The sequence below is a fragment of the Falco punctatus genome (assembly GCF_963210335.1).
Source record: "Falco punctatus genome assembly, chromosome: 4".
NCBI lineage: Eukaryota > Metazoa > Chordata > Aves > Falconiformes > Falconidae > Falco > Falco punctatus.
Genome location: NC_137583.1, coordinates 100,846,442 through 100,874,373, shown reverse-complemented (window position 1 = coordinate 100,874,373; position 27,932 = coordinate 100,846,442). Strand labels below are relative to the sequence as shown.

General features: G+C 37.4%; 1 protein-coding gene across 4 annotated transcripts in view; it reads left to right on the top strand.

Annotated features, from left to right (window-relative positions):
• The window catches only part of ANO10 (anoctamin 10), a 127,255-nt gene that overhangs the window by 66,043 nt on the left and 33,280 nt on the right, over positions 1–27,932 (top strand). For 3 of the 4 annotated variants that reach the window (XM_080387235.1, XM_080387238.1, XM_080387237.1), the window contains exon 12: positions 17,804–17,920. The exons of the other annotated variant lie outside the window; for it this stretch is intronic. In XM_080387235.1, the coding sequence (XP_080243361.1) occupies positions 17,804–17,920 (117 nt within the window). The remainder of the gene's footprint in view (positions 1–17,803; positions 17,921–27,932) is intronic. 4 annotated transcript variants of the gene reach the window in all.

Below are 27,932 nucleotides of genomic sequence, written 5' to 3'. Positions count from 1 at the left end.
TTTGTGTGGCGCTTTTTTTTTGTTCCCCAGCAGAAGTCAGAAATTAAGAAAAAGGTTTACCTCTTGCTAATCCAGTGATTATTTTTTTTAATGAAAATACAGTAATTTTAAAAGGATTGAGACTGAACACATCAGAACATGTAAGAGGACCTTTCCTAAAATATTCTCCAATATTGTAGTCTCAACATCCTTTATCTACACAAAAATAGTTCACAAAATTTTCTCCAATATTCTTCATTTCATATACAGGTTAGAGGTTTTCTGAATTCTTACTTATTAAAATATTCAACATGTTGTTATTAATGCTATACAGAAGTCCCAAAGAGATCTGTTGTAAAAAGTGGGACTTCTGTCTGCATCTGTTCACATGAATAAATCTATTAAGTACACTACTTTCCAGCCTAAACAATCTAACTAGTAGTTTGCTTCAATAATCACAACAAACTAGAAACTGTACCTCATATTTCATATTGCTTAAGTTCACTTAAACATTTCTTAATGTTTTAAAGTGACTTTTCTGCAGAAACATAGTATCATTAAAAAGTTTTGGAGTATGGCTTCTACTCAAGCACTGTTGTGCATACCTCCCACCGAGTTCAACTGGTGAGATTTTTATGGCATTTACTCTTAAATTTATATAAATTGGAAAACATAAGTCTCCCCTAACCTTTAGCTATGTGAAAGCTAATACCTGTCTGAAGCCAGTTGCCTAGGCTACTGCATGGTCAAGGGGGATGTATAGGCACCTGCAGTGTGTCATTCCTGCCTTTGTTTGGAATGAAACTATTTGCCATCTGGGGATGTATAGTCTGGTAGATCTGGCTGTGCTCGATTTATTAGATAATTAAACTTAAATGAAATAAAACCTCGTATGTGAGATGTTTACTTTTCCTCTACAAAAAAAAAACCCCAAACCAACACTTGACCCAACTATGCATGCCTAGCTTTTAATTTCAGGATAATTATTAATAGTGCTTGTCTGTTTCAGTGACCCAAATACTTGGACAAATGGTAAATATTGTATAGTAAGGCAGAACTTTTAAAATACAGGTGCCTGATTTCAACTATATGCCTGTAGATATGGAAGTAGCATTGACCTGATTTTCAGAACTAGAGCACTGCTGGTTGTACCAACAAAAATAGAGCATGCTGACACTTTCTCAGAAACTGTTTTTCAGCATATGATCTCTGAACTCATGCTCTGAGGTATGTGGTAATAGGGGATTGCTTTTTATTTTTAATTTCTGAAGTTACTGTCCCAACCTGAAAGTATTTGGTATTCCATTATATGGAGGAAGACACATTTCTCTTTTAGTCTTGCTCTGCCTTTATGCCTCTATGCTATGTGGTGTACATGTTTTTTTGTCTTGTGAACTTCATAGTTAAATGTGTTTTGCATGAAAAAAAGGACGACTGTGGTTAGTGTTAGAGTTTTAAAAAAGAGCCATCAAGACGAACTTGTGTTTCATCGTTCATTTCTAATTTCTAATTGTAAATCTATGCCACCTTGCTTGGAGTTGACAGTTAATGGCTTTATGCTTGATCAGAACTGTGGTATTTGGAGTGGAAGTTATTGGTCCAAGTCATCACTGGACATGGAGTGTGTGGGACTGAGGAACATGCAGGTGTCTAGCTGGACTAATTTAAAATGACCTTGCCCAGAACCAGATTAGGATTTTTATGTCAGTCATGTTGCCTTGTGCTCCTACCCATCTTCATGCAGTACATGACCCAGCCCTGCACAGATCCATATACTTAGTGGGAAGGCTGCTGCTCTCAGCTGGCTGGCTTCTGCACAGAGTGCTCTGCTGATGGACTGTAAGCAGCAAAGGCTATTTGCATTCTTAAGCTTCAGTAAAGTTAGTGATCAAGGGAATGCAAGTCTACCTCTTCGTGGTTGGAAACTGTGTTGGTAATGATTCAAGATAAAAACAAAACTAGTGTTCTTGAAAATGCTTTTAAACTATTATAAACCTTGTTTTTATAATGGAGTGTTGTTCAATTGTAAGCACTTTCAGATACAAGGGGTTACAGGGGTTACTTTTGTTTGCCGGTGAATATTTAAAATTCATAAAGTAACTTTGTGTAGGAAAGGCCTTTTATTTAGAAAACTCTAACAAAAGTTAATACAGGTCATCAAAGAGTAGATTTTCCACTGGGAAGCATCTTACTGCGTGTAAGGAAGAAATACGGTGTGCTACAGAGGTAATGCAGTTTGTCCAGTCATCTCTCCTAGCCCTGTTATTGACTGAGGGTAACACCACATGCATTTCCTATAGCAGACCTGGCTGGCATTTCTAACCTGTTGTGAAGCTATTGAACATAGTCTTGTAGCATGGGGAAAGAAAGAACATTAAAACAAGCCCAAAGCTTTGATAAGAATTGTGATTTTTAATGATTCATATTTAGTTGGAAGTTTTTATTGGCAAAATCAGATTTTGCAACTCCTTATTGCCTTATGGAAAAAAGCAAGTGATCCCTGATCTTAGTATCGGTTCTCTCCCAGTGACAGTCTAACCAGACTTACTTTCAGAAGGCGTATATAAATGTATGTAAAGAAAATATCTATTAGATTTGAAGCAAATAATGTTTGTCTTCCCTTTGTTCCTTGTCTTCATTTGAGAGACAAGTATGCATTCTGAAAAACAGATCCATGTGTAACATTACAAACAGCATTATAGGTTCAGAAAATTATATCATTTTAAATGAAGCTTTTTTAGAATGCTATTGCTGTGCAAATATCCAGAAAGAGAAGACACACACAACACTTGAAAGCCAAATGTGAGCCATCACACTACGTTTCCTAGTTATAGAAATTCCTTAATGGTTGAATCTTTATAATTCTTGTAATAATCCTAGATGCTAAACTGTTGTCATTTGCTGTTTGCAATGGGCCATGATTGTTTTGTTTGGTGCAGATGGGTGGTCTTGTGCGTCAGTGTTTTGGATTACACAAGGGTAGCACTTTAATTGTGTGAATTACTATATTCTCACTGTAACATCAAGTATAGAGAATAGAGTTGAGGGCTCCAGAGGCATAGCACCTTAGGAGCTTTGGTCCACAATAAATCATTAGAGTGCATTTTTAAAGGCAGCATTGAGAACTGTCTGTGCATTACAGATTCTTAAGAGAAGCGCAGTAATTCATCCTGTTAAACATATCCTGCTGGTGACAGTGCACAAAAGACTGGCTTTACTGTGTAGCAGCAAGTTCACTTGGAGATAACAAGTTTGACAATAATTTAAATTAAAGAATTTAGGTTTAAATTTGGAATTTAAAGTAAAGGTCAGCTTTATATATTTAAGCTTTAAAAACATAATTAAAGGACAAAATAATTGAATAGCCCCTGTGAAGATAAGATTGGTGGCATGGTGGGGAATAAAAAGAGGAGAAAGAGGTGAACTTTTAGCCCAACCACAATAAGTGAAATTTATTTATTTTTAGTCTCTCAAAAGCAAAGCATTGTCAGAAAGATTACCCCTACTAAAAACCAAGTATATCCTTAATGAGATCAAGGAATCAAATCTCTTACAGAGCAGGTGAAAAACCACCTCTCTGATCAATGCAACTTGTTTGTTTTGTAACACTAACCTCTGTTGTATCTCCTTTGGTGTTACAGCAATAAAATCAAGTAAACCGTTCTGTAATTACATTCTTTCCTTTAGAAATCTTACTTTAGAATTCTAAAGTGTGTTTTCTGTTTGCTTCAGGCAACCCAAGTTGACAAAGAAACTCTCACAACTCTCACAACAAGATTTCAAAATCTTAAGTGTTCTTTTTGGAAGAGTAATGGTGTTAAAGACGAGCTTACATCAGAAGAATCTTGAACGTTAGTGGTCCCCAAGTATTTTTGTTTTGAACGATGTTACCTAATTTTTAATTACCTTTTTATCTGTGTGACAGAAGTTAGGCAAAAATAAGTAAATATAACATGGAAAGATGCAAAGTTACTTAAAGAAGCCCCTTCCCTGCAAAACAACAATGCAAACCCCTCATTTCTAAAAACTTGAGCCAGGGTGAAATACGGTGATATACATGTGTAATGTGTTTAATGATACAGTGTTTTTACAGGTAGCTGATTTTAAAAGATCAGGTAAGCAGTAAAAAAAACAACCAACCAATTGCTTTTGTGAACAAAACCAGAAACAGTAGTGTGTTTGGTGCTTCTAGTTGACATTTGGCATCCCTGCAAAATCTGAAAAGAATCCAGTTGCTTTTCACGTTTGAGGTGACAGGATAGTATGCTTGTTCCAATTGGAATTGAGCAAAACAGTATCATTTCATCATATATGTCTGCTGATAGTAAAGACATTGTTTCTGGCTTGAGAGCACTAGGTATCTGTGATGCTAAAATGATTCATCATAGAAATGGATTTTAAATTGCTATATACAGCAAAGTCATCTTGTCTAACCCAGAACCATTCAGTACTATCAAAGAAAGGTAATGTTCCTCTGGTTGAAAGTAAATATACTCAATTTTTTTCTTGTAATACTTCTATGTCATGCTGGAAGGTCTTGCTTTTTGAATACTGTTTGGCTGAGAAAATTTTTTCCTGTGTTTGAGACATACTGATATTTCTTCTCCCAGTAAAAGTGCTAGATGAGATGTTAGAAAGAATGTGAAGTAGCAAAACTGATTTATGAGCCTGTTATCTGACATGACTTTAACCTTTTAGGATTTTTGTGTGACAATTTACTATGTTAGAAGATAATTCTTTAATTATTATGTCACAGAAACCCACACAACTTCAAGTACTGCCAGATCTCTCAAACTTTCCAGGACAGGTGGTCCCGTTGTATTATTATTTTTGATTTAAACCTTTTTGAATATATGGGGAATATTTCTTTTATACATAAGGATGTCTGTGTTTGCATTATCAAAGAACACTTGGTCACAGATATAACAAAGGAAAAAAGATAAAGTTTAGGCCAAGAAGTTTTCGGGGTTTTTTTTCTCTCAAGTAACAGCTCTTGAAAGACTTCTAAGGGAAGGCAGGGTCACAGCAAAGTAACATTTTGAACCCTGAAAGTTTTGTTCATATTTTTGCCTGTTCACTGTGCTATTAGTTTGTTTCTAGTTAAGATGCATGTGACTGAGGGAGTCTGTCTGGAAAAAAGATTTGAAGTGCTGTGGTTTTCGGTGATCTCACTTTTATAGATACGTGTCTTTTTAAGACAGCAATTGCATTAATTTATCAGGACTGCCTATTTTTAGAGGTGATCACCTGCCTCCGCACCCCAGGAGTCATCTTGTCACTTTTGTAGAAGGCAGGTCTTGGAGATGGTAAGCTGGCTTGTGTTCCCGTTGGGAGGCAGTGAAGCGGACAGAGTGGCAGTGTATTGCTGCCGATTCCAAGGCACGCTCTGTCTGCAGCAACAGCCTTGCTCTTGTGTGCCAGACTGGCTCAGTCCTGTACATTTGCATCCTTTTGTCTTTCTCCGTATGATTCTCTCATTTTTCCTGAGGAACTCTCTACCCGTGTTCAGCACAAAAAGGAGTGGCAGTTTGCTTAATCTAGATGCTGATGGAAAGGCAATGTACAATACTTTCATTTCCAGTATTTTCTTTACTCAAAGAAAGAGAAGCACTTTTCAGTCATAAGGAAAATGAATAAATACAAATGGTCCACAGATTCAGGAAATAAATATCTGCTTTTCATTAGTCTGTCTGTGCAGACCCAGGACTAGTTCAAGACTCAAGGTCTCCAGGATACATACTTCTGTAATACCATCCTCCTGGTTCACAGTGGGGCCAAATCACTATGGCTAGAATTTATTCCTGTAGTAAGGTAATGCCTCTCCACAGGTTTCTTTCATTCCCAGGATGAGTGTTGAAGCTGAAACACAGTTGGTTTTGGTACCATGTTACCCCTTTTAATTAAGAGTAGCACACTAGTCACAGGTACAGACAATTTCAGATTTTCAGATTCCCATGATAGCACTGGTCATCTCTGTTCAGATTCATGTGTGAAAAGTCTCAGCTTCCCACCTGTCTCTGCTTGAATGTTATAGTTACTCAAGGACCCATTCAGATTTAGTCACTGGTCCAAGGTCTTGTTTGACATCTCAGCATTGTCCATTTGATATGCTTGAGGCATGTTTCAGAGCCATGTTCAGAATTGGGACTTATTAATTTCAAATTGAAAGTGGCCTTCTCAGCTGAGATCATTTCAGCCACAGAATGAGTCAGCTGCAGGTTTTTATGGCTGATTATTCCTATGTGATAACATTTCATAGCAACAAAGTGATGCTGAGCCCTTGCTGCAAGTTGACTCCCAAATGGTCTTAAAATTCTAATTGAATCCGTAAGTAGGGCTTTTTTTTCCCCTTTCAGCATTGTTATCTGTAGGGAGATGAGAAGTTGTTCTCACTGCATGTTGCCAAAGCTGTTACACCGCTCACATTAAACTATTGGTTTTCTGTTCTGCCTGTAGTTCCAAAGGCCAAACTACTAAGTTTCAGAAAACACTCGAAGTCAATAAGTGAGTAACAGTCTTTGTTGCTGTATTACCATTTTTGCTGGTATTCTTTTCTCCTCAGATGTCAGAATTCAATTGAGAACCTCTTTCTGATTCAAACAGGATGGTTTCTGAGGTGTCCCAGATGCCCACTGAATTTGTCAAGCAGTAAGCACTGGATTACACTGATAGAAGTCTGGTTTTGAAGAACAGTACACCTGTGCAGATGCACCTGTGTGTATCCCAATGTGTAGGAGAGTTACTACTTTCTAGTCTTTATGTTGAGATTCACATTCTGACTTGCATTCTCAGCTGACAGAACCACTTACTGCCACTGTGGAGAACACAGCTACTTCCTCTCTTACACTCCCTGTTTCCTCCCGCCTCTCTTCTGGAGTCTGCACTTTTTGACGTGCTTTGCATTCCTTTAAGAATGTAAGCAGTTCTGGAAGCATTTCATAGGCTGCTTTTATGTAAGTGCATGGAGAGCTAAAGCTGGGAGGTGTGTTATTGCTGAAAAACTCAATTGCATGCCTGTGACCTTCAAAGGGTTCTGCATTAACTGCAGTATTTTGTCTCAAAAGTGAATTTGGCTCACAGTGAAAGATGCTCCTTTTGTCAGCTTGAACAGACCAGTTGCGTTCTCAACAAACTGAAGCAGGTCAGCAGCTAAGGCTAAATTCTGGGCTGTGCTCTGTTGCAGAGATCTGCCATGAGCCATGGCCAGAAAAGTTGATGTGAGAACTGCATGGCTGGCTTCCAGCAGCTTTGATGATGAACTCTTTTATAGCAAGGGCAGGTACTGGTGTTCCAAAACAGAGAAAATTGTATGTAATTTTGTGAATACCCATTCACAGAAAAGACGGGTAAAGAGGGCTTGAGGATGTACAGGTCTTTATTTTTTTTTTAAATATATGGGTTTTATGCAAGCTTTTTAGGAGTTGGCAGCATATCTAAACACCTGCTGCAATGTTTAATTAAAATACTGCAGCTGAATGGAAAGCTTTTCTTCTGACCTTTATTGAAAAGCGAAGGAGTATTTGACTTTGCTTAGTTCTGACAAAAAAACCCACCCTAGTTTTCACGGAAAAATACAGGTGATGAGTTTCCAGTATGAAAATTGTTAATTTAATTTTTCCCTACATAATTGTTTGAGATTATCTAGTTGTATTGTACCCATTTTTGTTTTTAATTTTTTTTGGATTAAAGTTGCACAGAAATAGAGACAACAATTAATTTGCAGCTTATGGTGTGATATATCGCAATACAATTACTTTTCTCTGAGTCATGGCTGTGACATTTTCTTCATTATTTAACATTGCATGATTCACCTTTTGGTCCAGATTAAAAAATATGCCGTGTCCTACAGAATTTACAGGTTCAAACAGAAGTAAAGCATTCCACTTGTGACAGGGTGAATACACATAAGCTGTGCATTATACAAAAATTTTGAATCATTCAATGAAAATGCATTTGCAGTGTGGTGGAATATATTTTGCTTTAAGTATGTTTATTCAGATAGAGTTCTTACCTTAGTGCTGTGAACAGTTTTTTTTCAGTAGGGATAATGTTGTGAATAAACTTTGAAAGCATCATATGACAGTTGTATGTAAAACTAGGTAGTTGCAAGAGAAATAAGTAAATATCTGTAAATACAATGTGATGCATCTAGTCGGAGAAAGTCTTACAGTTAAAGGTAAATACTTAGGTGTATATCATCTCTGGAGAATAACTGGCTGAGACTTTGCTCTTGAAACGAAATCCCAGTTAATTTTGTGTTATTTGTTGTCAAGACGACAGACGGAAACATCAATTTCAATGTTTGAAATAGTTTAAATTCTAATATGGATGCAGCATCACCTTTTCCTAGCATAAACTGAAGAAAAACATCAGATTGGCAAGTCTAATTGTCTTGCAATCTCCAGAACCAACAATCTGTAAGTCTTACAGTGATTTTACTTTTGTATGTGTACATTTTGATATCTTTTCTGAGTCTGTCCAAAACTCAATTGGGAGTTTTATACCTGTCCACTTCGGCTTGGACTAGGACAAATGAGGCTTGCTTGAGGCAGGAGCAGAGAGTTCTCAGAATCTGTGATGTCTATAGTAGGTGACAATTTCTGTTTATCACTGAACTGATTTACAGTAGTTTCAAACGCCTGGCAGAAACAATGCTTCATGTCTCCTTACTAATCCCACGTCATCCAGTCATGTGACCAGGGAGGAATTTCTGAATCCTGACAAACAGAATTCCTTACAATGCATAATTACAATTACATGTGCTGTAATTTACTTGCATTTTTTTCATAAGAGAAAAATGTATGGCTTAAAGGTAGAAAGATTTGGGACATCAGGGCATTTTGACAATAAACTATGTCTGTCAGAATGGGAGCCAATATGTAATGTTAGCAATCAGCTAAGAGGCACTTCATATGGCTTGGTATTAATCATACTGTCAATTTTAATTCCATGGGCATCCTTCTTTCCAGTTTTCACTTTAGAATTTATTTCAAGAGCATGATCAAAGCTCTGCTGTTCATTACATCCAGCATTAGCTAATTTGGCTTTTGGCAACTCTTATCCCAGTTCCTATTAAACGCTAGCCATAAATTGAGATAAAGGTTGTGCCAAAACATTTCAGGATTATCAAATGGTAACATAGAGATGGGTGCATTATCACGATGCTTTCAAGACTGTTGGGTTGCTGCAAAATTAACCATTAGCAAATACTTACAAGCTCCAAGACAGATTTACACCTATAGTGCTTTTTTTCATGTTTTTTGAATTGACTACAGGATGAAACAAATGTGAGAAAAACCATGTAACATTTCTGAAACGCTTATTTGTGTATGTTGTAGTTTTATAGAGACTTTTATACAGACAGTTTTCCAAGTGTGCTGTATCATAAAAATATTTTGGGTCACAGAATACACCGTGTTTATAAAAACAAGATTATTAGGGTAACTGTTTTTTCCAAAACTGCAGTCAGTTAGAAGTCTGTGTACAAGTTTGATATAATTTATCCATGTTCTTCTCTTTAGTATTTTCTCTTTCAGCAAGTGTTTCTAGAACCTGCTGAATGTGTAATTTCTAGTGGTAGATGCAGAAAGGGCAATTCGCCTGGAGAGAGGGGAAAGTGTTGTTTGTTTGGGTATGTAAAATATAACACCCTACCTTACCTACCTCATGTTTCAGTCTTGAAAAAGTGGTCTGAAAGTAGGCTTAAAAAGTCCAGTGTATAAGATTTATAAAAAGGCTTGAACAGATACAAAAATTATGAGAAATAAAGAACTAGTGGCTTTTTTGCACCATCAAATAAGTTGGTGACAAAATTTCTGTACATTTCCAGGCTGCCTCACATCTTAATTTTTACTGTTGGAGAAAATTATGGAGAACATTGGACATCTAAATCTTTTCTAAAAAAACTAATAAAACCAGAAATGCTTCAGTTCATTAGTGACTGAATACGATGCATAACAGCAGTGGTTTAATCATTACTAAGAAATAAATAATAAAGTTATTCACTAAAAAAAACCCTAAAAAGTTGTCATGACTATGCAATTGATCAGATTACTTGTGCTTTCAAGTTTGTTAGTATGCCAGATGACTTACATTTAAAGTTCTGTCTGGTTTAAATACTTCCTAAGGCTTTCCAAGAGCAGGACTAAGATTCACAAGCAGAGCTGACTTGCTTTGCTTGCTTTCTTGCTGGTCTTGTAGAGCTTTTTTGAAAACAGAAGGACAGTATAAAAATATGTGAGGGCCGTAGAGACCAGCTTCCTCACTAGGAGATGGTGTTTACTTTATTCTTTGCTTTGTTTAACCCATTGCTTTTGCAATTACTTCCTGGAAACACAAGCACAGAATCTGCTTCCGTAGAGATTATCTTTTTTTTTTTTTTTTAGACTGTCTTGTTGTCTTATATGTTAGTCTCTTGTGCAGGAGTGCTGGTCTGGAACTGGCTTTTTTAAAGTAGTGATAGTACATGAAGCAATAAGTAGTATTTAGAATAAATTTACTACTTCTGAAAGAAACCAGTTCAATAGTGTTGGCGCATAGGCTAAGATTTAACTGGAAAGGGTGATTTACCAGTGCTACTAGAGAGTAGTGCTGCTAATGTGTGTGCAACAATAATAATAAAAAAAACAGCAACCCTATTCTTATGCTGTAGCTTAATATTTATTCTCATGATTGAAATGTATCTCAAAACTGCATATTAGAGCCTGGTATCTTTCTCAGTGTAGATTTCTGCTTGTGAGGTTTTATAGTGGATTGGTAATAAAAATACAGACCAGGATTTCTGCACTAATTAATACCATTTCAGAAGCGTAAATGTAAGAAGACTGTGCAAGCTGGCATTCATCTCTTCAGGCAGGTGAATTTACTAGATGTCACATCCTACCACCCCCAGGAAAAGAAGACATGTGTTGTGGTTCAGGTCTTAGAATTTTAAGACCCAAATCTGGACAGCCAGTTGCCCATGGGCCAGCGGTGGCCCTGTGGCCGAGAAGGCGGGTGGGACCCTGGGGCGCGTTAGGGGCAGCGTGGCCAGCGGGTGCGGGGAGCTGATCCTGCCCCTCTGCTCGGGCTGGTGAGGCCCATCGGGAGTGCTGGGCCCAGCGCTGGGCTCCCCAGTCACGGGAGACGGGGAGCTGCTGGGGAGGGCCCAGCGGGGGCTGCGGAGCTGGTGAGGGGCCTGGAGCACCTCCCTGGTGAGGAGAGGCTGGCAGAGCTGGGGCTGTGGAGCTGGAGAGGAGAAGGCTGAGGGGGCGTCTCACCGATGCATGTAAATATCTTAAGAAGGTGAGTGTCAGGATGGGGCCAGGTTCTTTTCAGAGGTGCCCAGTGACAGGACAAGGGGCAACTGGCACAAACCACAACATGGGAAGTTCATTCTGAATATAAGGAAAAACTTTACCTTGAGGGTGACAGAGCCCTGGCACAGGCTGCCCAGAGAGGTTCTGGAGTCTCCTTCTCTGGAGACATTCAGAACCCACCTGGACATGACTCTGCCTGTAGGTGAACCTGCTTTGGCAGGGGGTTGAACTAGGTGATCTCCAGAGGTTCCTTCCAGCCTTGACCCACCTGTGCGCTTGTGAGTCAGCAAATTACCTGGACATCATTTTTTAATCTACTTCTAAGCCTGGGCTTAAATGTTTTTCTGAACATAAATGTATTTAGAGATATACTTAAAACTAAACATAATGTTAATTACTCTGTTGAGCAGGACTGGATTTCACAAACGTGCTGGTGCGAGCAGTAGGAGATTGGTGATCTGCTCTTACCCTTCTGGTGGTCTGTGAGGTGCTGTCAGAAATGCAGCAACCAGCTTTCCTTGGGCAGCCTTTGTGGGTGTGTGTTCATTGTCTAAGAGGATGAAACAGATATTCTGTTACAAATTACCAATGGAGCAGATAATGCTATCTCTGCTTACACTTTCTGACCAATTTTATAATTAAGGTTCTGTTTAGTTGCATCTATCTCAGCTACGTTTTAATGGGGCAGGCTGAAACTCTCCCTGCTGTATGGGGTTTTTTTGAGTTGTGAGTTTCAAGTTTCTGCATTTTTACATAAATGGCTTCTTGCTTTTAAGAAAGGAGAAAATATACAAAACCAACGTAGAATATTTATAAATACATAAAAATCAGATTACTGTTATGTTGAGAAGACACATTGTATCTGTGCTCTGAAGTAGCAATGGGAAGGCTGACAGCAGGCTCACTCTGATCTAAAGCATGTGCTTTATGATGCTGCTATGAGAAAACTGCCCAGACTTGGCAAAGGCAGGTGTATCTGAAACATCTTTGGTTTATGTGCTTTGTAGAGACTTAAAGGAGTGCAGCGGGTAAAAGTGCATGAATGTCTCACCTGAACTGAGCATATGCTAGTTGAGAGCTGAGGCAGACTTCACTGTGCCAGAGTGGCAAGAGGCATTGAATCTGAGGCGGGAAGGCGGCACTTCGGTCCTCGCGTTTCCCTGGAATTTTGGCAGGGAGGAGGAGAAAGCTTATTCTGGCTGAAATGAGGGAGAGATGCATTATGCTGGTTTGGGATAAATGAGGTAGATGGAGGATGCAGATTGTAGCAGGCATCTGCACTGTGTGTGCATGTGTATGTCTGTAAGAGATGACAAAGTCTCAAGTTCAACAGGAGATGTGAAGAAGCCTTGAAAATAGGACCAACATGAAATAACAACTTTTTTATCATTCCCCCTTCCCAAGATTTTGGACATGTCTGTGGATAAAATGAAATTTTGAAAGGAATATCTGAGGTTTTTACTAAGGGAGATTCCATTCTCATTTGCAAATATTCCATAGTAATATGTGGGATATGAGGTTTTAAAAGCAACATTTATCAGAGTACCAGAAGAAAGGCCTTTTTTAAAGTCCCTCAGCTGTGATGATTCTGCTCCATTAGCAAAACTCTGTAACGAAGCCAGTTCAGTCTAAAAGTGGGAAACAAAGTTTGGTCATGCTTTCTTTTTATGTATATTGCAGAAATATTTGATCATAAATTTATCTTATTGCTGTCTATTAAAGACAATTTAATTGGACTTCCTGAGCTTTATGGAAATCTTTCTTTGCCTGTATCGCTCCCTTGACAGAACTATTTTTCACTTTCATCCTGCCTTTTATTCTACTCAGAAAGATGCAAGACCCTCAAAGCTAAAAACAGTTGCTACAGAAAGAATAATTTTTATATTTTTTTTTTTTAGTGTTTGATCTTAGCTTTAGTTTAATGTCAGAGTACTGTGATCTGGAGTTCTAGCAAAGAATCTAATGATCTCCCTGCCTTCTGCTCCGACAGCAACATGATTTTGCAGTGATAGTTTCCTTTACATTTGGCAAAAGCATTTTGCATGTACCAGTAGAGAATAGAGGTTCAAAGTGATGTGCCATTCTCAGGTGTTGCCTTTTGTGAAGGGTTCCTTACCTACACAGAGTTAGTAACCAGTGACCATCTTGTTTCATAGTATGTGCTGGTTCTAGGCCGGACTAGGTCCAGATTTCTGATTTTAATTGAAAGTCTTTATAAATATTAGATTCTAAGATAGGCTTTCACAGCTACTGCTTATGTTCTTTTTTCTTCTTGTTTTGGTTTTGTTTTTTTGGTTTTGGTTTTGTTTTTTTTTTTTAGTTTAGTAGATTGACAGGAATTGCTGCAGTAAGACCACTATAGAAATCAAATTAGCTGTTCAGAATTCCAGGAATTTAACCCTAATTTGCATTTGCTGTTTTAGAAAAGATGAGGTTGGGACCCACGGCTGCAAAACACAGCTGCTGCTTCTACTCTTGTCGGTGGCTTTGCAGAACAGAGTAGTTCTTCTGGGTCTCTTAAGCACCTGGCACAAGATCACAAAGAGTTTGATGGCACTGCATTTATCAAGGGGGAGAGAGACTCATTGCTGTTGCTCTCTGTGCCCTCTTGGTAAATTGCAAAATAGGAGGGGACTTTGCTGTTGGCATTGAAGAGCTGTGAATGCTATCCTGGGTTTTGCTCACAGTGAAATAGTCCTCTTGTAATCATGGAGGGCATGTTCCTGGAAACAATACTGCTTTCAATGGTTGCAGTTATAAATAATGGTTGGGTTTGTAACCTGATTTAAAAAAAAAACGACACAAAAAAAACCCCCAAACAAAACACAAAAAAACCACCAAAAAATCCCACCCTAAACACAAAACCAACTCTATGAAGAAATTTTAGTACTGGGCAAATACATTTGTGCTAGTTGTATAGCAAATTTTGGTAAGCTTTCATATTTTCATTTTATAATAATTCATACTACTGTTAATGTAACTTTATACCATGAAAGAGAATTTTGCTGTGTATTCTGGTGACTTATACTGTACTCAAGACATTTCTTTTTTGAAAGCAGATGTCTCTTTTTTTTTTTTTTTTTTTTTTTTTTTTTTTTGTGAATCTGACTGGCAGGAATTATACTAAAACAAGATTAAGCAATTGGTACAGAATATGAATGACAAAATGAACACAACTACCCATCTCTCTACTTTTTCCTTCAGTTCCTCTTGAATAACTACTTAAATTTCTTTAGTCAACTGGCAATTCCAAAATGCAGTATGAACTGTTAATAAAACTAGATATTTTCTTTTAAAGAAATTTCATTAATCATATGATCCACATTCATAATTTCTGCCACTTACCTTCTCAATTTTGTTCATATTACTCCTAATCTGCAAACAGGAACAGCTGGAGAAGTTATCCAAGGGAGGTTGTTGCTCTGCTGTATTTTTTTCAAGTTCACTGGGAATTATGAGGTAGAATTGAACTGAATTTGCAGTCTGTTAAGTCCAGTGTCTTTTCTGAGGTCACGGTCTTGCACACAGGGATGTCCCATGCAATTCTGAGCATTTTATGACTGATAAAGCTTTGTTTTGGTGGGAGGGAAAAGAACATAAGCCATTCTGAGGAGTAAACCAAAGGTCTACTTAGTCATCTCTTTCCTAAGCATCCACTATGGGCCAATGTAAAGAGGATGATAGTAAGCAAGCAAAAGCAGTGACTTCCCCCATCTGTACTTGAGCTTTTGAGCCCTCTCTGGCTTGAAGGCTTTCTGAATCAGAGGTTCTGCCTTTGTGTTTAAGGCTGTATGTTTGTGTTTAAAGGCTATGAGTTGTGCTAGCGTGAAAACTGACTTCTTTTCTGACAAACAGCTAGTTTGCATGAAAGGCATTTTTTAATACATGTGGGTAATAAGTAGCCTATTGCCAAAAACCCCGCCTCTGGAATGCTGTTGAACTGTTGGGCTCTGGTTAGCTGATACAACAATAAAATCCTTCACATGGTGAGGTAGTTAAAAAACATTGCCCTTCTAAATATATTTTTAAAAATACAGTGTTTTCAAGGTTTAATAGCAGTGCTTTTGTTGGTTTTATTTCTGGTTTGCCTAGATGTCTCTTCTATTCCTTCCTTGCCTCTATCAAAAATGGGGAAAACTTTAGCCTGTCTCTGTTCTCCATAATATTATTTACATTTCCTTCAAATTATTCTGATTTATTTCCTTAAAAATTGTTTGGATTTGGAGCTACTTTGAGGTCTCTGTCTAAAGTTACAAGCTTGGCTTATGTTTTCAAGGCTTTTAAAGAGGCAGTGTCTGAACAGTTACACTTCTAAAATTTGATTTTTGCTTTTTAATAGGATTCAAAAAATATGATTCTTTTTTCTTTTGTTTAGCAAACTGAGATGAACCCCAGTCCAAGGGATCTGGGGCAGCTAGAAGCTATGTTTTGTGATACTGAGTCTTTTTTTTTCAGCTGAAATGTCCACTTTAACTTTTCAAATAAATGTCCTCATTCAAATCCCTCAGTTTCCTCTAGTTCTTTCAGTCATTTGTCTTAAGTGTAAGATTTTACCCTAATCCTGTTACCTACTTTTGAGTTACTCCAAATTTTATCTCCTTATTTTGCTGTTTCTAAACCAAATTTTTATCCATAGATTAGTTATTCCACTTCAACCTGTGATTCATTATGACTCTATTCTGCACAGGAGTGTTGTTTGTATTCATTTTTATTATTGTCTTCAACATTTTACCTTTTTCCATTTGAGATTCCTCCAGCACTAGCTCTGAGACATGTTTTAATGTTACGTATTTCTAGCATAAACCAACATTGTTTGCTGTCTTTTTTTTTTTTTTTTTTTTTTTTTTTTCAAGAAAAGTTCCTTAGTAGCAGATGCTATTAAATTGGGTGGTAAAAGAATATTTGTATGAGTGGGAGAATGTTTTACTGTTGATGTAATTCTTTTTTTTTTTTTTTTGCTAATAATGTGGTATTACCTATTGCATTACAAACCAGACATGCTAATTGCTTCATTAACCTCTTAATCTATGTTCAGGTTTTCACTGATGATGTATTAGTGTTGCATTAATATTCAGCCTTCCTTTCTCCTCTTTAAATAAAGCATTAATCCTTGCACTAACAGTTTGTTTCCTAGACCTACTAACTATTTTTCTGTAATAAGTTTTTAAAAATAATTTCATGTTCTGTTACTTGTTACTACTATCTGATTTCTTACTTTAACTCTTATTTACTGGAATTGGCTTATTTATTTTCACTACAACTTCTGTGAAGTTTGGTGTTTTTGCTAGCTTCTTGCTCGTGTAATTCCAGAATCTCAGGGGTCTTTGGTCTGTTATGTTGTTACTCATGTGCCCAAGTGCATCAAGATCATATAGTTCAACAAACTATTTCAGAAAGGAGCACTGATCTGTTCCATTTTAGAAAAAAAAAAAAAAAACAGGGAAATTTGATAAGTAACTTGGACATACAATCTAAATGTAAGCATGTCTATGAGTATCATCATGTCAGTTGGAGCTTAAGCATATACTTAAAGTTAAGCACATATATTTAAGTGTTGCCTTGTATTGGTCACTGTCTTCTCAGCTAGGAGCAACTTCATGCTTGCAAACATGTAGCGTACTGTTAGCTCAGCCCTTGATAAAGTAAGATTTAATTATTCTTGTTTAGATAGTATTTATAGGTGACAAATGAAGAAACAAAACCACTGACTTGTCAGTTTGGCACTTGGTTTTGGTGAGATGCGGGGAATGGTGCATGTTTAAATGAAATTTAAAGATTGCTCAACTACTAAACAGAACTTCACACTTGGTTTCTCTTAAATAAGCTTATAATTTTTTGTGATAAATTATGACTAATTTGGCATCTTATATGTGGAATGTTTCTTCATTTCCTGGACAGTTTCTGTTCATGAGTGTGCTGCTACTTTAAAAATCATATTTTATTTTGTTTTGTTCTCTGATGCTTTTTCAGGAGTGATTTTAGATTTCAGTAACTTGTGTAATGCAGGAATTCTGTGTTCATGTCTTTTTACAATGTGCTTGCTTCATTTGTATCATGACAAACGTATATGTGTGCACATATGTATGTTGTTATAATTACATCTAATTATATGTAATAATAGTTATAGGTGCATGTATATATATGTAAAAATTTCACTATGAAACAACATGTGCTGAGTGCGATAATTCAATTTCTTTATAGCAATAATATGTTTTAAACGCTATTATTTTATCTGGAATCAAAAATGCAAAATCAAGTTAGAAATTTATAGTACATAGTGAAAATAGGATTATTATGAAAATAAGCCAAACTATATACGTTTATATTCAAATTATGAATGTCTGTAAATAGAAAAAAATATGGAGTAGCTGAGGCTTAATATGGTTAGAGTATGCTATCAGTGTTGTACATGTCACAAGAAAGAATTGTTTATACCTCTGTTACTAAAATTTGGAAATAGTCTTATGCTGTTCTCGCCGTGCTTCGAACTCTACAGAGCAATATTTTTCTTTTTACTTGTTTTTCAGCACTTGCTACTAGCAATAAAGTTTATCATGGCATTTGTAATTCCGGATAAACCAAAACATATCCAGATAAAACTAGCCAAATTGGAATTTGAATCTCTAGAGGCTCTCAAACAACAGGTAAGAGCAACTGAAGTGTTGGTGGCCTGAAGGAAAGATAAACCAGGGAGATTCTGCTTTTGTTTTACATGGATAAATGTGTATATCATGGGGTTTTCAAATTCCTGTTTACACTGTATTAAGATTAGCTAGCAAAACTGTTCCACCTCTACCCCACAGGTTGTGGTGGCAGAGCTGGGGTGTCTGAGTGGGTTTTGGAACAGTCACTATTCACAGTGTACAGCACAGACTATTAAATAAAGAGAAAACAGTGCTGGTTTACCTCCACACATTGGATTGTAAACTATAGCGTTTCAAATGATGCTTCATTTTCTGTTAAACCATCACTGCTTAAAAGTGGAGCAGAGAGCTGGAAGTTGTAACAGATTCATCTGTCCTTTCAACCCACCAATGTGTGTCAGTCAACAGCAGAAAAATGTTTTTCCTTTTCAGACAGCTTGAAATTCCTGGTATGGTTAGTAGTATAGCAGCTTGTAATGTCTGTTGTCCTTATGTGTGCAAACATGCTTTGTTTATATTGTCACTTGTAAAGGACATTGGGATCTATAAAACTTCCTTTAGTCCCCTGGAGGTGTTTGTTTTTGCAGCATTAGGATTTCTTTCATTGCTAGAATACAATCACAAATAAACAGTTAAATTGGCTCGAATATAAGCAGAAATTATAAACAGGCTGGACATGTTTAAAATAACTGTGTTGAGAACTAAGTATGTATGATGGATTGGTAATGTTGCCTTATTTTACTGTCTATACAATATACTCATTGCATAAATAAGTATATCGTAAAATATACCTTTTATTAACAGGCATTCTGAAGCAATTTAGGAAAATAAGGAGCTAGATATTTCTACTGAAAACTTCTGTTTTAACAAAACATTCCATAGAGTGAGTGGTGGAAATCACAAGACATCAAGAATCATATGGGATTTGCTCCAGTAGGATACAGAGATTCTACAGACCTGGTTTTGCAATGGCAACATTCTTTAGGAGTTTGTGACCGTACCATGCTAGGTAGGATTTCTAAGCTAGCTTCCGTATCAGAAAAAACAGACAAAACCACAAACCAGCATGGAGCTGCAGAGACGTGTTCACCTATTTATCGTTAGCTCACATATTTTTACATTGCAGTGCATGGTTTTACATAAGCATATTGGTTTTGTGCTCCACATGCAAATGTGTAACCTTCTCTATACTGTTTTTTGTAGAATGGTAGGTTACTTTCTAAAACCTCTACCATAGCTGCATGTGACAAAACAATCTCTTAATTCTGGACAAACCAACCCTGTAAACAACACGCTGCCTTTTCTAGTTAAAAAGTCACAGTTTTGTTTGACACTAGAACATTGCTGTTGAAGTCAGCACTGTCTTCCATAATCAGCCATAACAAAATAGAAATTACCATTGAATCTAATGCCTGGTAGTTTTGTTTTGCCTTTTTCTAGTATGTTGATATGATGGTGCCAGAAGCTCCTGTCATGGATCTCCTGTACTTTTTAGATAATATTAAAAGGAACAGGACTACATTTCTATTTTAGTTGTTCATTCTTTGTTTTCATTTTGCAGACAGGCAAAACTAGGTCACCCACTGGAACCTTAAGCTCAAGTAAATATAGTCACCTTTTGGTTATAATATGCCAACTGGAATACACACAGAATCTCTTTCCATATGAGTGTGCATGTCAGCAGTCAGGACTTCATCTCCTGGTCAGTCAGGACTTGCATCTGTGCGTTCCCTACAAAATACATGTGTGATTCCCAGTTCTGCAGGGTTGTTTCATTGATTCAGTGGTTAAAAGTTAGTCTGAATTTTAGTAAGAACCAGAAGCCTGGCAGTTCTCGCCTAATACTTCCAGGCTTCCTACAGGATTCAGGAAGGTGGCTAGTTTTCAGGTGCCACTTTAACAACAAGTGTCTACCATCACCTTTTTAGATTTCCTGTGATTGATACTGTGTTAGGTATCCCATAGACACATAGAGATTTGGGCTTTTTCTCTGGTCCCTTAATTTTTTGAGTGAAAAATATCTGCATTCAAAAGTAATACATTGGCAGCACAAAAAGTTACCAAAGCATTTATTTTAGAAGCACATTTTCTAGTTCTTCCTCTCGTTACTGAGAGTCATCATGGTAATATATGATTTATATCTTACTTTCAAGCAAAAAACAGCCACAAAATCCCCCAAATCAACTTTTTAGAAAAACAGACATAAAAGTCTGGGACAAATGTGTTGTGGGATCACATGTTAAGGAGAAACTTGGGTTATATATTTTTGTGCAAATATGCATCACATTCCTCTCTTGATGCTATCCAGACATGCATGCCATTGTGTTTTATCATATGAGCTTTTTGAGTACTACGGTCTTGAGATGTAGCTATTAGAAGGGTATTAACACCATCAGACTGTAAACATCTAAGATTTCAAAATGGATTGTTAGGCTCTGTGTATAGTGTGTGGAAAGAAAAATGGCCTAATACAGCTGCTCTGAACAGTTGTTATTGATTATGCTTGGGATCCTTAACTTTAGACAGTGTGAACACTTTCACATTTTCGTTAACGTTAACCTAATTGCTTTTTAACTTGGTGCGGTGGGACTGTAACTATTCTGTTCAAGTCCATTTGAAGATTGAGTTAGTGTCTGTTTGAAAGGCATTTTAGGGAATCTCAGCTTAGTAATAGAGATGAATGATCATCATTAGAGCTTGTTAAAACCTCCTATACGGAGAAAAATGCCACGATTAAAAAAAAAATCATTGTATATTGGAATTAAAGTCTTGTTTTGAAGTTCTCAAACTTTAAGCAAGGTTGTTAGGAAGTTTGGAAATGTTTCTTTGAAACATTTCTTTACATAGTTTGTGTTAACACTGTTGAAAGGGAGTGGACTGTTTAATGGGTTGTAATAATTTGATCTATTTGGAAAATACTTGTTACAATACACTCAAAGTATCATAACAAAGTTTGTTGATATAACTCAAGACAAAATACTTTCCTTAATTTGGTTTCAGAAAGGTTAATGCGCTACATCTGTAGACTTTGCTTCAAATTGCCCTGATGTCCTCCAGCGTAAAGAACGGTAGGCTGGTTAGACTCTGTTGTTGTGGGGGGGAATGTGGATCTGGATATCTGCAGAGGAGCAAGACTGATTCCATTCACACTCCCTGAAGTGTTGTCACCTGGAAGGAAGCCTGCATGCTGGGCAACTAGATATGGGTACTGCCTGCTACTAGGGTGATGGACCTTTTTCTGGTGAACACCATAGTCTTTCTTAGGGAAGTAGCCAGCTAGTAAAGTGGGGTGAGGTGCCTGAGACTCCCCTTGCTGCTTTGCAGTACTCTGCTCTGTTGCATCTATTTCTTGCGAGCACAGAAGCATGCCACGCTCTTTGGTCTAGTTCCTATTTTAAGGAAGAGAGACCAAGTATAGGTGTGCCTGCGAGCAGCAAGGGAACAGTCAGATAATTCTTCAGTGGTTCAGGAATTACCATAGGCACAGGTGAGGACCAGTCCTGTAAAACTAGTGGGAAGGCACTACCTGGCATTTTCAGGGCAGTGACACTGAAAGCCGCACTGATAAGCGTTTTAGCTTCTAGACAAACAAAGCTTAATGAATAGACAAAAGACCCTCATGGCTGGAGATGAGTCAGCAGTCTATCCTTATAAAAGGTCTAAGTTCCAGAAACACAAAACAACCGCAGCTTAAATAGCATAACTAGCATTTTGTGGACTAGATTACAGTCATGTTTTCAGGTATTACAAGACTTTCCCACTATTCTTCCCATTGAGACAAATATCAAATTACTACCTTCTTTCTGCACTGAAACTAGACCCAGGCAAAAGAAATGAGAGACAAAGTAGGGGAAAATAATTATTCATGAAATTGTTTTCTGAGGATAGAATACAGATTGTAGCAACTCCCAAGGTGACGTATAGCTATGAGTAATTTTTCAATGAAAAATAGTTTTAAATGGTGTAGGGAATGGGTGTGTCTTTTAACGAAGTGCAACTACCTAGACAGCATTGGTAGTAGCTCTGAAAGCAAAAGTTTATTAATGTAAAAATGCTTGTGTTTTTTTATGGTACTTTGCATTTAAAAATCTGAAATAGATAAATTAAAGATGTTTTTCTTTATAGCATCTCCTTCACTATCTCAGCAGAATAAACATAGCCCTGACAGCAACAAAAGAGAAATAAATTTTAGTCCCAGAGTTTGCTTTTTCAGAGGAACTACAGGGGAAAAAACCTATCCTTAAGCTGGAGCAGAAATGCAGGTGTGGAGGATTTTTTGGTCAGTGCATCCCTTCCCAGTTCCGTCCCCAGCCCTTACTTCCAAGGTGACCTAATTTATAAACATGACATCATTCCTGTGCTCTAGCTTCCTTTCTTAGTGTTCTAGCTATTGGTGTCCAGTATCTTTTAATAGGAATGCCTTTTCCTTTCTATAAGTGAAGTCTTTAAATGCATCCTCTGAAGAAGCAGGTCCATCTGCTGGATATCTGATGTCCATCTGAAAATGTTCCACTAGGAGACTCCAGATAGATAACATACTTGTTACCAAAGGGCCTGGTCAGCTGATTGACAGTTGTCATTATTCCTCAACTGCCAGTAATGAAAAGGGTCAAGCTTATTGAACACCAGCTGTGAAAATGTGCCTTCTTTATCCTCCCTGCTGTATTTCTTTTCTGAGTGAGATAAAGCAATGTGGTCATTCAGCCTGGGTCACGTGGAGAAGACCTTTTGCTCTTTCATGCAGTATCTCCCATGGTGGTTGTACCATCTACATACAATTGTTTAGTGGCAGTGGTATTGTCTGAATATGCGTAAACAATTGCTTCAATTGCTTTGGAGTGAGATGTAGGTGTTTGTAAGTCAGTAGCACCCCTTCTTAATGATTTCCAGCAGAATACCAAGTTTTCCAAAGCAACAGTAGGTACAACATTCATTAGGATTTCTCTAGCAATATCATCCATTTCCTGAAAATGGGTCTTATGTCTCCGTTCCCTCTCCAGGAAATGCAAGAAATGAAGAATGCTGTGACATATCTCTGAATACAATCTACACTGACAAAAAACTTCTTTAAAATATGATAGTGTGTTAGTTAGCTTCTTTTTGAAAGAGATGGTGACACAATGACAGAAAGAGACAAGTCTTTCTGCTTCAGCACAGTCATATGAAAAGTTTAAACTCCCCCATTCTGCAGGTATTCTAGCATGTAAAAGTTGCTGTTCTCTGTAGTAGAAACCTTCTGCTTCAAGTAATTTCAGTGCTTTTAACATTTCAATTCACTACACTGCAGCAGCTCTAATAATTGCAAAGCTTTCTGGTTTCTGACTGCAATGGCTGGACTTCGCTGTTTCCCCTAGGAATAGTACTCACTAGCACTAATCTCATCCTTTCCAGAAGGAATACACTTAGCTTGAGTGTGCTGTTCTGTCTGGCCCCTGTCCTGTCAGAGTGCTTAGCCTCTCTGAGAACAGCTTTCTGTAGCTCAAGCATCTCTGAACAGCTTTCTGTAGCTCAGAGCACAGCAAAGAGAGACTGCTAACTTAGGGCTAAGCTAACTTCTGCACTGGGCAACATTGACACTTGGTTCTTGCACCTCTTCAAGCTGTTGTTCTTGCAGAGATTTTCTATTTACTAACATGTCTTTGTGTCTCAAAGATATTGACTGTGGATGTGATGGGCCAACATAGCTGCTTGAACTGTCAGCAAGTCTCAGAAATGGCCCTTCTTTTTTGGCAGGGGATGAAAGAGAACAGGACCTTTTTCTTTTTTTTAACCATTTAACGTTGGGAGAGCATGAGTTGCTAGTTAACATCCTGCTTGCTTATCTTGTAAAATGGGAACTGAAAACAGTTTTTGTGAGGCTGAAACAAACTCAGTGGATTTCTGCCTCATTCAGTACTACAGATACCAGAACTCGAGTGCTCAGAAGAGGGCTACCTGTAGCTTCAGGACTACCCTCAAAACACCCACTACTGAAAATAGAATCAGAAGCTCATTCTGTGCTCACAGGCAGTGCTGAGCAAACTTAAGGCTGCAGTCAGACAGCAGGAAAGGCAAGTAGCTGAAATGAAAACATTTCATTCCAGTAATCAAAGATTTGCAAAACAACCTGTAGGAAAGGCTGTTGAAACTTGAGCCCAAACATTGAATTTAGTTTAAAATAGAATGTGAATTTAGGTTAAAATAGAATGAGGTGAAATAAAACACTGCTTTATGTTTTGACCAAAAAAAAATCCCTAAAAATAATATTGTTTCTAAAGAAAAAATATTTTTAACCTCATTTTTTTCCAGAAAAAATGTTTGGCTGCACTTTTTTTGATAGGCTTCACTGGTTTGTGTAATTAGACATAACTCACAGGTGATGTGAGAATGGAAACACGTTGTTTCTATAATCACTGTTGTTTAGTATAGGTTTTTTTAAGAGTCCAAGCCTATTAATTCAACTTTGCAAATGGGGTTTTCCCTTATTGAGTAGTCAGAATGCTTTCAGACATGTCAATATCACATTTACATGTGTTTGGTAGCAGCAGGGATATAATGCAAGTAAGATTAATTTTATTCTCCTAACATTTTTTTAAGCATAGAAAGACTCGCACCCAGTCATAGGAAAACAGATTGTTTTCAAACTTAGTTTTGCCAAGTGTATTGTAAACATGAATTCCTTTAATGCTGGCCCTTTCTTGAGGGTATGTTTCTGAACATTACTTTCAATATAAGAGTGTTAGCAAAACCAAAATAAATTATGATCCTTTAAGAAAAAAGTAACATCAAAAGTCCATTAATTTAGGAAGAAAGCTTTTGTGTCTCCATTTGTAATTTTTCAGCTGAAGGTGAGATGACACCAAGTCTGCCTGGTTTGCCAGTAAGATAAACTTTTAAATATGGGCCATTGAGAACTAACAGTATAAATATAAATTTTTAAATAGATATGACTGTAATGTGATGGTAGATGATACTTTTGCATGCTCCTATAATAGGAACAGAAACAAAGAGTACACCTGCTTCCCAGCAGGTGTATTTTTCTCTTCCAACAATCCATTCATTCTCTGTGCCTATTTCCAGGGTAAAATTGTCCATCAAGATGTGTTTCTGTAAAAGCTGAGTCTCTCTGGAAAGAGAGCCTGTTTTACCTTTCTCAAATCCTGACCTAGAGTCTGGTGGTGGAATGAACATCAGTCAGTTTGGTCCTGTCTTTTTCCCTGACATCCCAGGTCATTGACAAGATATGATCTCAACAAGGAAACCTGGATTAAGGAGACAGGATAAAAACTGGGTTAACATTGCTTCTACTGTAAGAATACTGCAGCTACATGAGGCTTTCATAGTTTCAGAACCCAGAGGGGATTCCAATTATATGCAAACTGGTTTGAATACAAGGGAAGAGACTATTCCATTTCCCATAGAAATGGGAGTAAAGTGCACAGTGAGATTTGATTTCAAGAAGTCTGGTAACAAGCTTTCAACAGGACATTCATGTGTCTATAGTTACAGACTTCTAAATAATGGTTGTATCTGTTACTGAGAAGATGAAGGACTAGAGTGAGAGAAAAAATGAAATCTCTTGTCTTGCTAAAATTTCTTCAAAAGAAAAGAATTCCAAAATTTTACACTTAACATGATTTGATAATGAAATTTTCTTTATAAACTGAACAGAACTTGGTGATAAAAAAGTAGTATTTGTTGCGAGCAGCTATGGACTCCTACACGCCTATCACATTTTAAACATCCTTTTCCCTATGTCACCTCAAAAGATCCCAGTGGACAATAAGCCTTTAAAGGAAATGCTAGTTTAATTGAAATAATTAAATTTGACTCTAGAAGCTTTCTCTATGAGCAGGAAGATAGCAAATAGGATATATCTCAACTTCTCAGAGATGATGATTTCAGTAAAATTTTAGATGTTTAAATATGACTGGATTACCACCCCACCCCACCCTGAAAGAAAATCTCAGTCACCCTGTTATCTTTCTGAGACTAACGAGATCAAAAAGCAGGAACCCACAGAATTCCTGAAAAAGAGACAAAAATTTAAAGAGGGTTCATGTCAATGTGTTGCTAGTGATGGCACTCACACCATGACTGAGTGTTTTTGTACACGCTGTGCAGCCTGCTCGTGAAGATTCTAAGAACAAGTACCCAATATGATGTGTTGCCTACCAGCCACTGGGGTTTATTAATGTTGAACTTGAAAAAGTCTCTGTGTATGCTGATGCTGCCTTGAATGCTCATACTGTTTGTTGTATGAGAAATTGCACTCCCATATGTCTGCCATTTCAGTGAGGTGGGTAAGACACATGCCAAATAGGCAAGTCCTTGCTGTATATATGCTTTGATAATTTTTTTGTTCTGAAGTGAGATGTAATTCTTTGTCTGGATAACACAAAAAGAAAAAGTGTTTTATATGTCTAATTTGTTTAAATTACACAGTGTCCGTGAATACTTTATTACGTTATATATACAGCCCAAGTAGCACTTGCTTTTTATATGTTAGAGTAGTCCTTATGCAAATATTTTGGAATTTTCATTATGGAGTACTTTGCAAAAGGTAGTTTTGTGGACCATTGCTTCTTGCACTTTTAGGTACCTTCCCTAAGTGTCTAGAGCTGCTATATTTGAAAATGTATTAAGAGGGGTGATTTTCAAGAGATAAGATAAAAATTAGCACTTGTTATGTTCATTCTGTGTTATTTTCCCTATTTTTCAGTCTGTGTTATTGACCTGAACATCTATGTTAAAGAAGTGCAGTATTTTAATGGGTAGGCCACAGCTTTTTTTTTTTTTGTAATCACAGATATGTACAAATGAACCAGATATAAACAGTGTCACCAGTGTATAGATACAGAACATTTTTGCTTAATTCACAAGAGACAGCATTTCAGTCCCTCAGTACAGTCAAGGACTGTGTTGCTGAGTAAGAGGAGACATTCTATAGACATTTTGATGCGTCCCCTACTGAATTCACTTGTAGCACTGTCTTTTCTGATACTTTCTGCTGCAACTATGGCTCGAGATTCAGTCTGATAAGGGATCTTTTATTGCAAAGACCAGTCCATTGACCATCACAGGCTGGACCCTATCCTGTGTGACTTGGATCCCTGTCACACAAGCAGTGACAGTTTGCGCAGTTAGCTCTCCAACTACCACTCTGCTAGTACTCACTACTACTGTCTGTTAGGATGACTTTTTTTTTTTTTTTTTTTTTCCCTCTGTGAGCCTTCTCAGTGTCAGCAATGAATTATCTTAAATCACTAACTCCCTCATCCTCTCATCTAGTTGTAGTTGAGGATGGGTGGAATTGTTGGCCTTTATTATGCAAAGCTAGACAGAGGAGGACTGCATTACAGGGGGTTTCAGGCTTTGAACACCTCTGGCTCTTGAGGTGTTTTACTGGGGACACCTGCCTGGCAGGTGATGCAAGTGATTGACTTAGTCAAATTTTGTGGATAACTGGCTAGCTGAAAAGGGTCACATAGACATAGTCCAGCTGGCTGGACAAAAATGCACATCGCTCTCAGCTTATCTGAAGTAAAGCAAAAATACACTATCCTTGGCTGCTCTTGTTACACAATATCAGGAAGATCGCAGTGGGAAAAGAATGTTACAGGTGGGAACAGATAACTACAGAAGAGAAACCAGGGGCAGACTTGGTATTTAGGCAACTAACCAATAATGAGCTTAACTTTTGTAATATGTATGAGCTAATTATAAGAAGGCATAAAAGGTGACTGTAAGGTACAATAAAGGAAGTCTGCTGATCACTCATATTGAGTGACTGTGTCTTCCCTCCGTCGTGACAAAATTACTGTTCCCTAGGAACCACTGAGGTCCCCCAAGCTGAACAACATATGGCAACATTTAGGTTTTGGCTTGGGGGTTTTGTGCCACTCATAATTTTCTAGAACAAATTATCAATTTATATTTAATTTACGTTCTTGTAATTTATGCATGTTGTTTGGCCAGCTCAGTTTTGTCCACTTGCTTCTTTTGCTGCTTATCAAAATCTGTGATAGTTCAC